General features: G+C 44.6%; 1 protein-coding gene across 3 annotated transcripts in view; it reads left to right on the forward strand.

The window, feature by feature from the left end:
* Positions 1-13655, forward strand: part of WWC2 (WW and C2 domain containing 2) — a 396047-nt gene that overhangs the window by 344305 nt on the left and 38087 nt on the right. For all 3 annotated transcript variants that reach the window (XM_029581662.1, XM_029581741.1, XM_029581816.1), the window contains exon 18: positions 3914-4088. In XM_029581662.1, the coding sequence (XP_029437522.1) occupies positions 3914-4088 (175 nt within the window). The remainder of the gene's footprint in view (positions 1-3913; positions 4089-13655) is intronic.

Genomic DNA, 13655 nt, shown 5'->3' on the forward strand with positions numbered 1-13655 from the left:
GGGTTATGCGTGAGGCCGAGCCTCGCGCACAATGTGCGCATTTTAGAAGAGGCCCGGCCATGCACGTGTCCCCCGTTACGCGCATAAGAGCCAGGCCTCTTCCAAGGGGCAGTCCCGGGAGCAGGGAAGGACGGTCCAGGGGCGGAGCTGGAGGCCGCCAGTACAGCGGCCATTTGCCACTGTGCCAGGGGATCGCATGCTGACTTAAGCCAGCTCAGGAGCTGGCGTAAGTTTGAAAACAAGAAAAAAACTAAAAGGTTGGGCCTTCAAAGGGTTCAGGAAGGAGAGGGGAAGAGGGCAGCGGGGTAAGTAGGGGGTAGGAAAGTTCCCTCCCAGTCTGCTCCTTAATTGGAGCGGACTGGTAGGAAACTGGGGGATGCCCAATCTCATTGCCGCGCGATATTGAGGCCACTATTCAGCGTTAGGGCAGGAAATACCTACAGTACCTGAATATAATTCGCTTTGAAGCGCTGAAAAAAAAAAAGTGCAAAAAGCGGAATATAAAAAATCTAAAAATCTAAAATAAAAAAACTTCTATTTTCAAAACCCCTTAGCGTACGCCACTCTGGATTTTATAACATGCCCTTGCGCACATGTTATGAAATCATGCGTCCATGTGTGCGCGCCGGGCAGAGTGCGCACATGGTTGCATGCGTGTATTTTTTAAAAATCTACTCGTAAAGCTTGTCTCCCATTCTGTATCTATGGGAAAAATGCTTATTGAATCAGGCCCTAAGTTTGTACCTGAGACAACGGAGGATAAAGTGAGAGGGTAATGGATGCATGGAGCAGCCTCTCTGTGGAGATGGTGGAGACTAGGACAGTTTCTGAATTCAAGAAATCATGAGATAAATAGAGAGGATCTCTGAAGGCAAGGTAGGCATGGTAAAGCTGAATAGTTGGAGTAGATGGGCAGACTAGTTATGTTGTACAGCCTTTTTATGCTGTCACATTTCTATGTTTCTAAATGATCCAGATACATAGAATGACAATGGATAATAACAGTAAGGCCCATCTAGTTTTGAAAACGTTTGCATCTTTGGATATTTTTCTTTTTGGATGAATAAAAGGTCTCAGTCTTTAAAGAATTAAACTGCTTCTAGAAGTAGTATTGTTAATAGAACTACTTTCCAGTAATATAGAAGGAAACTTTCAAAAGCCATTTACCCATGTAAATAGCTATTTACAAGGATAAAAGGGCTAGTTGAAAATTGCCCAGCCAGTATATGGGTGAAAGTGCACAATCTATGCCATAACATGCATACTTCATGTTCTCAAGGCAGTGTTAGGGCAGGAACTGCAAGAATGTGCCTAATTCTGTATTTTGAAAAACAGGCATGTTTTTTTTTGGTGGGGTGAGGAAATCGATATCCACAGAAATAGAGGAAAATCTCTGTGGGTACTTGGATCAATTTGTAAAGGGAAAGTACACACGTATTTTGAGAACTGATGCAAAATTCCTAGTGAAAACTACCCACAAATTTTGCACCTAACAGTTTCGAAATAGCCCTCTTAATTTTTGTTTTTGTAAAACAAATGGTTCCTCAACTATTTTAACTAGCTTTGTGCTATAGAAAAAAATCCAACATGGAAGTTCAAATCAGAGATGATCCAGAGACTTCCAACATCTCCTCACTTATACCACACTTAACAAGAAGCTTAAAACTGATCACAGCTAAAGAAAATGTAGAGAAAAGTTAAACAAAAGGGGAAGGGGTGATATTTATCTTTCTCTTAGGAAGATGGATTTCCATAATGGCTGCTAATATTTCTTTGCAGTTTTGACTGTTTTGATTCACAGCTGCTTCAACTAATTGTTTCTGTTTTGGAAGTACAAATATGAAAGATGAGTCAAGACTGGATCTGAACTGCTGTTATAAAAACTTGTTATATGCCTAGGGTGTATTCTCAGAAAGAAAGCTCCTTCTCACTATATAAACATTACACTGTTCTATTGCACTATTTACAAAGTTATATCCTGTCACAAGAAACTGTAGAAAAGGATTTTCTGCATTAATTACTTTGCTTATAGTTCCTCTCTGACTACTTTTTTTTTTTTTTATCTTATGTTTAGGAAGTACCTCACACAGAGAAATTTAGCCAACTGATTAGCTCTTGACTCCAATTTAACTGCAGATGAGTAAAGTTCTAGTAGTTGTATTGATCCTGTAGAAAATTAAATTCTTTGTCAGCTATGTGTTGGACCAACATGAGAATAATCCAAAGATGATGTAATATGTAAGCTTTTGAGACCACATACGTTGGTCCTGCCTTGAGATGTGGCTTAGGGGGATGTATTTTATATTGAAAATGATATTGAGGCCACTGTTCAAAACCATTTAGCGAATAACTCACAAGTTATCCACTTAAATGGCAAATTTTGAATATCTCTGGTACTTATCCAGCTAACCTTTAGCCAGGTAAGTCATTATCCAGCTAAAATTTAGCCAAGTAAGGGAGGGATGTCTTGGGTGCGTTCCTGGGCGGGATTGAGCTAGCCGAATAACTTGCCGGCTAACTCCCTTATTTGAGGTTAGCCAAATAAGTTACTCAGCTAACTGAAAACATGGCTGATAGCAGGTCTAAAATTATCCGGTTCATCTGCAGGATAACCTTTGCCTTAGCTGGCTATATTCAAAAGAATATTGAAAAGAATATAGCCAGTTAAGTGGCGCTGCTGATTTAAAAAAAAGAAGCTTGCGAGCCTAGTGGCCCAATCACTGCCTCTCTTACCCAAGCTCATAATCATGAGCCCCGATGGGCCAAGCCTTCAGCACTGGTTCTCGCCCCCCCAAAACCCTCTGACATGATTTAAATTTCCAAAGTTGAAGGGGTCTGGGGACCTGCCTTCTCCTCCCTGCGCCTGCTTCCTGGTTCATTATGTTAACCCAAACTTAACCCTCCACCGAAAGCACAAGCTACCATTGTTGCTGAAAGCTTACGCTTCCAGCATCGCTCACAAAACAAACAGAAAGGGCTGGGTTCGGGTCACAGTAGCAATGTACAACTATCCAGGCTGAAGATTTACGTTTTTTTTAGGTACCAAGACTCAAGTCTGGGAGGTTAGGGTTGGGATGGCAGGAGGGGGAGGGAGGCAGTGGAGTACTAACTTGGGCTAGCTTGTAATGAATTGGGGAGAGGCAGGTCCTGGACTCCTTCAAATTTGGTCATTTAAATTGAGTCAGAGGGGACTGGAGGGTGCTAAAAGCGTAGGTCCATGATTTTGAACTTAGAGTTGGTGAGGGGGTGTGGGGTGCAGTTGTGCTGCTAGGCCTGCCAGGGCTTTTTTTTCTTTGCTTAAACTAAGCAGTGCCACTGAACCAGCTATTTTCTTTTGAATGTAGCCAATTAAGGCTAGAATTATCCAGCCGCACAAAGCTGGATAGCTTTAAACTAACTGGCAATATTAAAAAAAAAAATAGCCACTCAAATTTAAAGTTATCTGTCTAAAGGTAGCCAGATAACTTTAATTGGGGATATTGAACAGGACGTTTATCCCACTGAATATTTAAGATAACTTATCCAGCAAAATTTAGCCATATAACTTATCTGCTCTACTTTTTTTGAATAATGTCCTCATTATTTTTATGAAATGTACCCAAATATAAGGCCCACTGATAATATGACCCTGAACAATTTCTAAATTTGAGTAGCGAGATCCCCAGGTAAAACCTTGTAATATTTCCTATGTAATTGGACTACTTAATTTTTTCCTTAAATATGTCATTTATATATGTTTTCAAATAAGTAATATAGAAGAATCTGGGTGAAAATATTTTTATTTTTTCCCATGGTAATGTGTTGCCAATAGTTTACGATTAATAATGGTAATGGGGCTGGGTATTCTATTTTTTATTTGTTTTACTTGTGGGATAAGGACCCTTCTAGAATAACCTCTGTGGTTCCTTTGCAGGGTAGATCTGCTAATAGAAATGTCTCCTCACTTGATGGGTGAAGAAGAGAATGGTATTAAAATGGCAGATGTAGACCAGCTAAGGCTATACACTGATACTGATACAAACAAGAGTGGTCAAGAACAGAGTCATGTTGATGACGCATGTCAACAGTTAACATCAATGCCAACACTGGTAAGTATTTTCATGTGAATTTATGAGGAGCATGAAGAACATTTATTTCTCCAAGGACAAGCACATATGGGTGACATCATCAGATGGAGTCCTGATGTGGAAAACTTATGTTTCTAGAACTTTGACTAGGAACACTGAGCATGCCCAGCATGCCCTATACCACATGTCCACACAGGGTCCCTCTCTAGCCTCTCTTTTTCCGCGGAGCTCTAAGCATCGCGGCGTGAGTGAGCTCACTTTGCCTGTTTTATGGCCTTGTAGAAAAGTTCATCTTTTTCTCGTGTTTTTCGCAGGTTTTTTCTTGTTGTTCCATCGTCATGTCCCCCTCTGTGCCTTCATGTAGTGTCTCCTAGTCAGAGTTTTCAGCGATTCAGGTAAGTTTCTTTTCGCAGTCGATTCCCCCATGACAGCAGTGTATCAGTGCCTGATAACCATCACTACCCCACTGCCATTGTCTTCATTAGTGCCCCTTTTGTTTTGTCCATCATGGCCACATCTGGTTTTCGGCAATGCCCCTGGTGCTGAAGGACCATATCCATTATGTGTCCACATGAGACATGTGTCCTCTGCCTAGGGACATCGCATGATGTCCAGGGTTGCCGCTTATGTGCCTAGATGACCCCAAAGGGATGTTGACTTCGTCTCAACAAAATGAAGCAACTCTTTAGGTCGAAGAAGACCGAAACTTTGGCATCAGCGGCATTAGCATCGAAGGAGCAAGGAGCCACATTGATGGACACGAGCCATTGGCATCTGTGGGACCATCAGTTCCATGGATGTTGCCGGCAGACAGGGACACTGGAGACCGGCCATCGTTGAACTCCTCCAGGCTGAAGACATCTGGCTTCTTGTCATCACCCTCGGCACCAGAGAAGAACGGGAAAAAGCATCAGAGGGAAGAAGCATCGGCACCGGTCCCCGTTGATGCACAGTGCCAAGCTCAGGCATGCCCTGGCTTTTGCTGCAATACCCCCGAAGGGACCCTGTGGTGAGGAGTGCCAATCCATCAGTGCCGGTGGTCCACGATGGTCTCCACCGGTCCTGATGCCATTCACCAATCCACCTTGAGAGTCTGAGGAAAATCTGGCTACCTCTCCTTCCGCCTTGACGTTTTTGGTATCAGCAACATTCAAGGAGGAGCTGGAGCATCGAGTCTAGCTAGCAGTGGACTGAGCGCTACAGGGTTTCGGTTCTGTGGTACTGACGGCACTTGGTGCCATCCACCCTTGTTCTGCTTCTGGAGAAGCTCAACATGCTTATCGGTGTGTTACCGACCCAATTGGCATTGGTTTCTGGGACAGCGTCAGTGCCCCCAGGGCACCGAGGCCCCCCTCTACAGATATGGTGATTTTTGCCAGTTCCTCCTCCGAGGAAGCTCCATAGAAGCCAGTGGAGATGCAGAGGCTTGCCACCTCCCTTCCCCCTGTCCAGTTCTACTGATGCCTGCATTTCTGTCGTAGGCCAAGCACCTAGGGACCCAACCCCTGTTGCCTTCAGTGAGCATGAGGAACTCTTATGACACCTGGGGGGGGGGGGGTGGAATGATGCTTCGGAGACCTGTTCCGAGGGCCTCCCTTCAGATACTTTTCATCCATAGGAGCAAAGGAAGTCTCCGCCTGAGGACTTGACCTTCGCAAGGTTTGTGAGGATGATGACAGAAGCCATCCCTTTTCAGTTGTTGACAGAGGAGGATGCTAGACACAAAATGCTTGAGATGCTTTAGTTCATGGAGCCTCATAAGGAGATTGTGGCAGTCCTGGTACACAAGAACCTTAGGAGTTGCTGCTGAGGGTATGGGAATAACCTCTCACAGTGCCTCCCATCAATAAGAAAGCAGATGGGGTTTACGTTGTCCAAAAGGCTGCTGGATTCAATAAGCGTCTGCTGCCGCACTAGTTGGTGGTAGTGTAAAATGCCCTTAAGAAGGCCAAGTGTTCTCGGACTCATTCCTCGGTGCCCTCGGGGAAAAACCATAGAGCAATGGATGCTCTTGGGAGGATAGTATTTCAAGGCCCCATGTATATTGCCCGTATTGCCACCTAACAGCTGTACAAGAGCCAGTACTCACAGGACATCTAGAAGTAGGCGCAGGAGGTGGCTGAGCAGCTGCCTCAACAGCAGCAAGACACCCTCATGTCGCTGGAGCATAAGAGCCTGGAGTGTTGAAAACATAAAGTTCATGTGACTTACGGTGTTTTCGAGATGGCATCGAGAATTTCTGCAGTGGGAATCGGTGCCCACAGAATGGCATGGCTGTGGGCCTCTGATCTCTGACCAGAGGTATAGGAATGAGTTGCTGACGTGCCATGTCCTGGGGAGAATCTCTTCGGAGATAGGATGAGTATGCTGTGGCCACTAGGTCCATGTTCTTGACCATCCAGGGGTTGTTCTCAACTATCCAAAGTCCCATCTCAGTCCTTTACTTCAGATGGACTTCATAGGAGCCCTGCTAGACACAGCTCAGGCCAAGGCCTTCCTGCCTCGCCAGAAGGCCATCACCTTGATGACCATTGCGGCAGAGATCCAACAGAGCCAGTAGGTTCAACCTGGCACATGTTGAGGTTGTTGGGCCAAATGGATGAAACCATCCATGTCACTCCCTTGGCATGTTTACATATGTGCAGAGCCTAATGGACCCTGAGGTCACAGTGGCACCAGCCACACAGAGCCTCCAGGATTGCATCTGAGTCACCCTGTCTTTCTGGGACTCATTGTCCTGGTGGCGGGTACTTTCAGATCTGGAACAGGGGATCTCATTTTGAAGTCCCCCTACCCAAATTGTCATAACCACGGATGCATCTGCCCTGTGGTGAGGAGCTCATGTAGATGGGCTCAGCACCCAGGGTCTCTAGTCCACCCAGGAACACTTTAGCCAAATCAGCTTCCTAGAGCTTCACAATCAGGTACGTGCTATGGGCTTTCAGAGATTGACTGACCAACAAAGTTGTCCTGATCCAAACAGAAAAGCAAGTAGCTATGTGGTATGTCAACAAGTAGGGAGGCAAGGGATTGTACCTCCTGTGTCAGGAAGTGGTCCAGACCTGGTCATAGGCCCTGTCTCATGGGATGGTGCTCGGGGCCAAGTACCTGGCCGGGATGGAGAATGTAGTAGCGGACAGGCTGAGGCGAGCCTTCAGACCCCACGAGAGGTCTCTGGACCAGGGGATAGCAAATCAAATATTCCACCTCTGGAGGCAACCGGATATAGATCTGTTCGCATCCCCTTGCAACAGGAAGGTGCTTCATTTCTGCTCCCTGTACAGGTCAGTTGGCAGACCAACCTCAGATACCTTGCCCATCACTGGGGCAAGGGTCTTCTGTATGCATATTCTCCGATACCCTTATTAGCGAAGACCCTCTTGAAGCTTTGCCCCTCATTGGCTGAGACAGGTTTGGTTTCCACTCCTTCAGGAGTTATCCATCAGGAGACCGATCAGACTGGAGATGGATAGAAAACACAGTGTGATGGTGAATGGAATCTACTCTGAGGAGAGAAGGGTGTTGCGTGGTGTGCTGCAGGAATTGGTGCTGGCACCAGTACTATTCAATATCTTTGTGAGCGATAAAGCAGAAGAGATTGAGAGTAAAGTCTGTCTGTTCGCGGATGATACTAAGATCTGTAATAGGGTGGACACACCGGAAGGCATGGAGAAAATGAGAAGTGATCTAAGAAAACTAGAGAAGTGGTCTAAAACATGGCAGCTGAGTTTCAATGCAAAGAAGTGCAGTGTTATGCATCTGGGGAGCAGCAACCCAAAGAAACTGAATGTATTGGGGAGTAAAGAGCTAATATGTATGGAGCAAGAGAGGGACTTAGGGGTCATAGTGTCTAGCTATCTGAAGATGGCAAAACAGTGTGATAAAGCAATTGCTAAAGCCAGAAGAATGTTGGGCTGCATAGAAAGAGGAATATCTAGTAAGAAAAAAAAGTGATAATTCCCTTGTACAGAACCTTGGTGATGTCCAACCTGGAGTACTGTGTTCAGTTCTATAGTCCGTATCTCAAGAGGGCCAGAGATAGAGTGGAAGCTGTTCAGAAAAAGGCAACCAAAATGGTGGGAGACCTCCACCATATGACCTATGAAGATAGGTTAAGGTCCCTAAATATGTACACCGTGGAAGAGAGGAGGTGCAGAGGGGAAATGATACAGACCTTCAGTTGCATGAAAGGTATAAACGATTCACAACTAAAAACAAACCTCTTCTTGGTGGAGAAGTCCATTACCTGCTATTAATCAAATTGACTTAGAAAATAGCCACTGCTATTACTAACATCAGTAGCATGGGATAGACTTAGTTTTTGGGTACTTGCCAGGTACTTATAGTCTGGATTCGCCACTATTGGAAATAGGATGCTGTACTTGATGGAACCTTGGTCTGACCCAGTATGGCATGTTCTGATTTTCTTACTTGAAAGATATAAAGAGAAACGAGGGGTCATGATATGAAACTCCAGGGAGGTAAACTCAAATTGAAGGTCTGGAAATATTTCTTCACGGAGAGGGTGATGGATGCTTGGAACACCCTTCCGGAGGCGATGATGAGAAAGAATACAGTAAAGGACTTTAAAAGAGCATGGGACAGATTATATAGATCCTTAGGGAAATAAATCCATGAGTTAGTGGGTAGTAACAAGAGGGAGGAAGTAAATGGGAAATTGTGAAGAATACAGGTTAAGACATCAATTAGGGAATGGGTTGAACTTTGTGAACCTCCTAACGAGCTAAAGATAATAGGCATAGGGTCAACAGTTTCAATTAAACGCTAGTGACAAATGGCCCAGACTAAAGGTCTGTGATTCAAATTCAAAACAAGATTGTGGGGCAGACTCGATAGACCATCTGGTCTTTTTCTGCCATCAATTCTATGTTTCTATGTATGTTTCCCTAGATCTCATCATCAAGACAGGCTGTGGCATTCCTCCCTGTCGCTTACAGCCTGGATGTTGAAAGGTTAATCCTGAAGCCGCTTGATCTTTCAGAGAATGAGTATCAGGTCCTGGTGGCTTCCAGAAAGCCTTCCACTAGAAAGTCGCATGGACTGAAGTGGAGGAGGTTATCCGTGTGGTGTGAGCAGAAGGCCCTAGATCCATTCTCCTGCCCCCCACAAACTCTGCTTGATTACTTCCTATATCTGTCAGAAGCTGGCTTAAAGACCAATTCCATTAGAGTTAATCTCAGTGCAATTGTTGCATACCACCAAGGTGTGGATGGTATGCCCATCTCTGTACAGTCTATAGTTGTACGTTTCATGCAGGGCCTCCTTTAATTGAAGCCTCCCCTAAGCTTCCTGCTGTGTCTTGGGACCTCAATGTGGTGATAGCTCAGCTGATGAAAGCTCCTTTTGAGCAGCTGCGCACCTGTGATCTGAAGTACTTGACCTGGAAGGTCACTTCAGCGTGCAGGATCAGTGAGCTCCAGGCCTTAGTGACTTATCCACTTTATACTAAGTTTTATCATGACAGAGTAGTCTTGCGGATGCATAAGTTCCTGCCTAAGGTAGTGATGGACTTCCATCTTAACCAGTCAATCATTCTGCCAATATTCTTTCCCAGGCCCCATTCACACCAAGGCGAATGAGCACTGCATAGTTTGGACTGCAAGCGAGCCTTAGCCTTCTATCTGGAGTGGACAGAAGCTTATAGATAGTCCACCCAACTTTTTATTTCTTTTGACAAGAATAGGTAGGGCATTGCTATGACAAACAGACACTATCCAGTTGGCTAGCAGATTCCATCTTCTTCCTTTATGCCCAGGCAGGACTGCATCTTGGAGGTCATGTCAAGGCTCATTCTGTCAGAGCCATGGCAGTGACGGTGGCCTACTTATGAACAATTCCCGTGGAGGAGATGTGCAAGGCTGTGACATGGAGTTCCCTTCACACATTCACATCTCATTACTGTCTGGATAGGAATAAGAACATAAGAACATAATATATGCCATATAGGGTCAGCCCAAGGGTCCTGTTTCCAACAGTGGCTATCTAAGTCACAAGTATCTGGCAAATACCCAAACATTAAATAAATCACAAACTACTATTGCTTATTAATTTATAGCAGTTTATGGATTTTTTTGTCTAGGAACTTATCTAAACCTTTAAAACCAGTCACACTAACTGCCATAACAACATCCTCTGGCAATGAATTCCAGAGCTTAACTATGTGCTGAGTGAAAAAGAATTTTCTTCGATTTGTTTTAAATGGACTACTTGTTAACTTCATGGAATGCCCCCTGGGCTTTCTATTATCTGAGAGAGTAAATAACAGATTTACATTAACTTGTTCAAGTCCTTTCATGATTTTGTAGACCTCTATCATATTCCCCCAAACTGAACAGCCCTAACTTCTATAGCCTTTCCTCATAGGGCAGCTGTTCCATGCCCCTTATCATTTTGGTCACCCTTCTCTGTATTTTCTCCAGTGCAACTATATATTTTTTTTTAAATACGGTGACCAGAATTGCACACAATATTCCAGATGCGGTCTCACCGTGGAGCAATACAGAGGCATTATGACGAACATCCTTTTATTTGCCATTCCCTTCTTAATAATTCCTAACATTCTGTTTGCTTTTTTGATCACTACAACACACTGAGCCGACGATTTCAATGAATTATCCACTATGACGCCTAGATCTCTTTCCTGGGTGGTAACTCCTAAGATAGAACCTAACATTGTGTAACTACAGCAAGGGTTATTGGTCCCTATATGCATTACTAAAATTTCATCTGCCATTTGGAAGCCCAATTTGCCAGTCTTGCAAGATCCTCTTGCAATTCAACACAATCCGCTTGAGATTTAACTACACTGCATAATTTTGTGTCATTCGCAAATTTGATCACCTCACTTGTCATACCTCTTTCCAGATCATTTATAAATATATTAAAGCACTGATCCAAGTACAGATCCCTGAAGCACTCTCTACCTTTTTCCATTGTGAAAATAGACCATTTAATCATATTCTCTATTTACTGCCTTTTAACCAGCTTGCAATCCACAACAGGACATTACCTCCTATTCCATGACTTTTTAATTTTCTTAGAAGCTTCTCATGATGGACTTTGTCGGACACCTTCTGAAAATCCAAATACACCACATCTACCAGTTCACCTTTGTTCACATGTTTATTCACCCCTTCAAAAAAAATAGAGGAGATTTGTGAGGCAAGACTCCCCTTGGGTAAATCCATGCTGGCTGTGTCCCAACAAACCATGTCTATCTAAATATTATGTGACTTTATTCTTTATAATAGTTTTCACGATTTTTCCCAGCACTGAAGTCAGGCTGACCAGTCTATAGTTTCCCGAATCACCCCTAGATCCCTTTTTAAATATCTGGGTTACACTGGCCATTTTCCAGTCTTCAGGTACAACGGATGATTTTAATGATAGGTTACAAATTAATTCGAATAGGTCTGAAATTTTATTTTTTAATTCTTTCAGAACCCTGGGGTGTATATCATCTGGTTCAGGTGATTTACTACTCTTCAGCAGATTTGGAACCTGTTTGAGGTGTAGAACCCAACTGTTCCGCCTAGGGCCCATTGTTTGGGTTTTGGCTGCCACCCCTCTGTTACCAACAGCACTGGCTTTGTGCCCATTGGCACCTGGTTAGGTGTCCGTTGGTCCACTTTTTGTGTTGGGGGCAGTCTGTAACTAGATATTCACCCATATGTGAGGACTACCATCCTGCTTTTCCTTAGAGAAAGCAGAGTTGCTTACCTATAACAGGTGTTCTCTGAGGATAACAGGATGCTAGTCCTCATGAAACCTGCCCGCCACCCTGCGGAGTTGGGTTTCTCTATTTTTTATTTTATTTATAATTCTATGTTACAAGACTGATGAGGGACTCCGCTTGGGTATAGAACATGCTGGGCATGCTCAGAGTGCCTAGTCAAAGTTCTAGAAACCCTGACATAAGTTTACCGCATCCGGGCTCCATCTGATGATGTCACCTACATGAGGACTAACATCCTGCAGTCCTCAGAGAACACCTGTTATAGGTAAGCAACTCTGCTTTTCATATTGTCTCTGCTACACCAGTCCAGCCATGACAAGTGGGTTATCTCCCCCTACCAGCATATGGAGGCAAACTATACAGATTTCTACTGTGACATCACAGCCACTATATTAGAGGTGGTGATAGCAGCAGAGATCCAGTATTTTCTGCCTCCAGCAGATGGTAAGGCTGGTTGGTGCGGCAGCTCAACATTGGATTTGCAATCAAGCCACTGGTTTTGTCCAGAAGTGCGAGGCCTATACTAAAGCTTCCAGCTCCTCTGGGGGTAATTGGCTGAGCTAGGACAAAGCAGTCTTACTTGTGGGGAAAAAACAATTAAAGGAGAAGAAAAAGAACCTCAGCTAAGTATTGGCTTTTTGTCTGACAGGGTGTTTGCCTGTGTTTCTCTCCTTCTTCCCAGTCTGGTTCCGCTATCCTGACACCCCCCCCCCCTTCCTCATCTGGGGCAGCCAGGGATGTTTTGTTAAAAACAAAGAAAAAAAAGGTAGCAGCTCTCGAGGGAGTTTGGTTTGCCATATCGCTGGTAGGAGAGGAACGTGTGTATTGTTTGCAGGGGAAGTTCCTGCCTTTAGTCCCAAGAGAGGCTGAGAGGTTTTAGCTGACCATGCAGCAGTGCGAGACCTGAAGCACACCTAGAACCGCCGAGGAGAAGGGGACTCTTTGCTTGGCATGGGGGAGCAGCCAGGAGAGTAGTCAAGCACTGGTCTTGCTCCCGCTTCCTCACCTGATGTACTCCTTGAGCTGCCGGCATCAAAGAGATGAACTCAAGGTCCACCATGCAGCTTAATAGAAACATAGAAATGATGGCAGAAGAAAACCAAACGGCTCATCCAGTCTGCCCGGCAAGCTTTCACAATTATTTTTCTCATTCATATCTGTTACTCTGACCGCTGAGGTCAGGGCCCTTATTGGTAACTTTTTTGTTCTAAAGGTAACACTTCCTAAGGTAATGGCCATTTTAGCTTCTCCTGCACATTCTACAGAACACAAAGAGAGGTTGGCTTTGGGTGAGGATTTCAGTGCCCTTCATCTGCAGGAGTGCCAATGAGGCCCTGGGGGCCCAAAGTGATTTTTCTCCATATTTTTTTCATTTTTTACACCAGGCATTTTGATCTTTTTCTAGACCGGGGGAAGGGCGCAAGGGGGTTCTCCGTGTGTTGGATAGTCCCATATTGGGTCCTTCACCATTTGTTCCATCTAAGAGGGCTCGGCCAATCATTGAGGTGCCGGGGCCTTCATGAGGGGGATACGATGGATCTGAAGGATTTAGGGGAAGCGGATGGGAGATGAAATAGTTGGTCTGATTGGACGACTGCAAGAATCTAACCCACCGAAGACTCCAGTTTGGCATTCTATTAAGGGGAAGTGCAAGACCACCACTGCTTTTCGTCTACATCTGGAGGTGGAGGAGATGATGTTGGATTGGGAATCCCCAGAGTCAGGTCTGAGAGGGATCCATTTTTTACACCAGCTTTACCCTCTCCCATCACTGGTGGTCCAGAAATATTTTCAAGTGCCTGTGGCTTATGCGTTGGCCATGGTGGTGACCA

This window comes from Rhinatrema bivittatum, chromosome 1 (assembly GCF_901001135.1).
Source record: "Rhinatrema bivittatum chromosome 1, aRhiBiv1.1, whole genome shotgun sequence".
NCBI lineage: Eukaryota > Metazoa > Chordata > Amphibia > Gymnophiona > Rhinatrematidae > Rhinatrema > Rhinatrema bivittatum.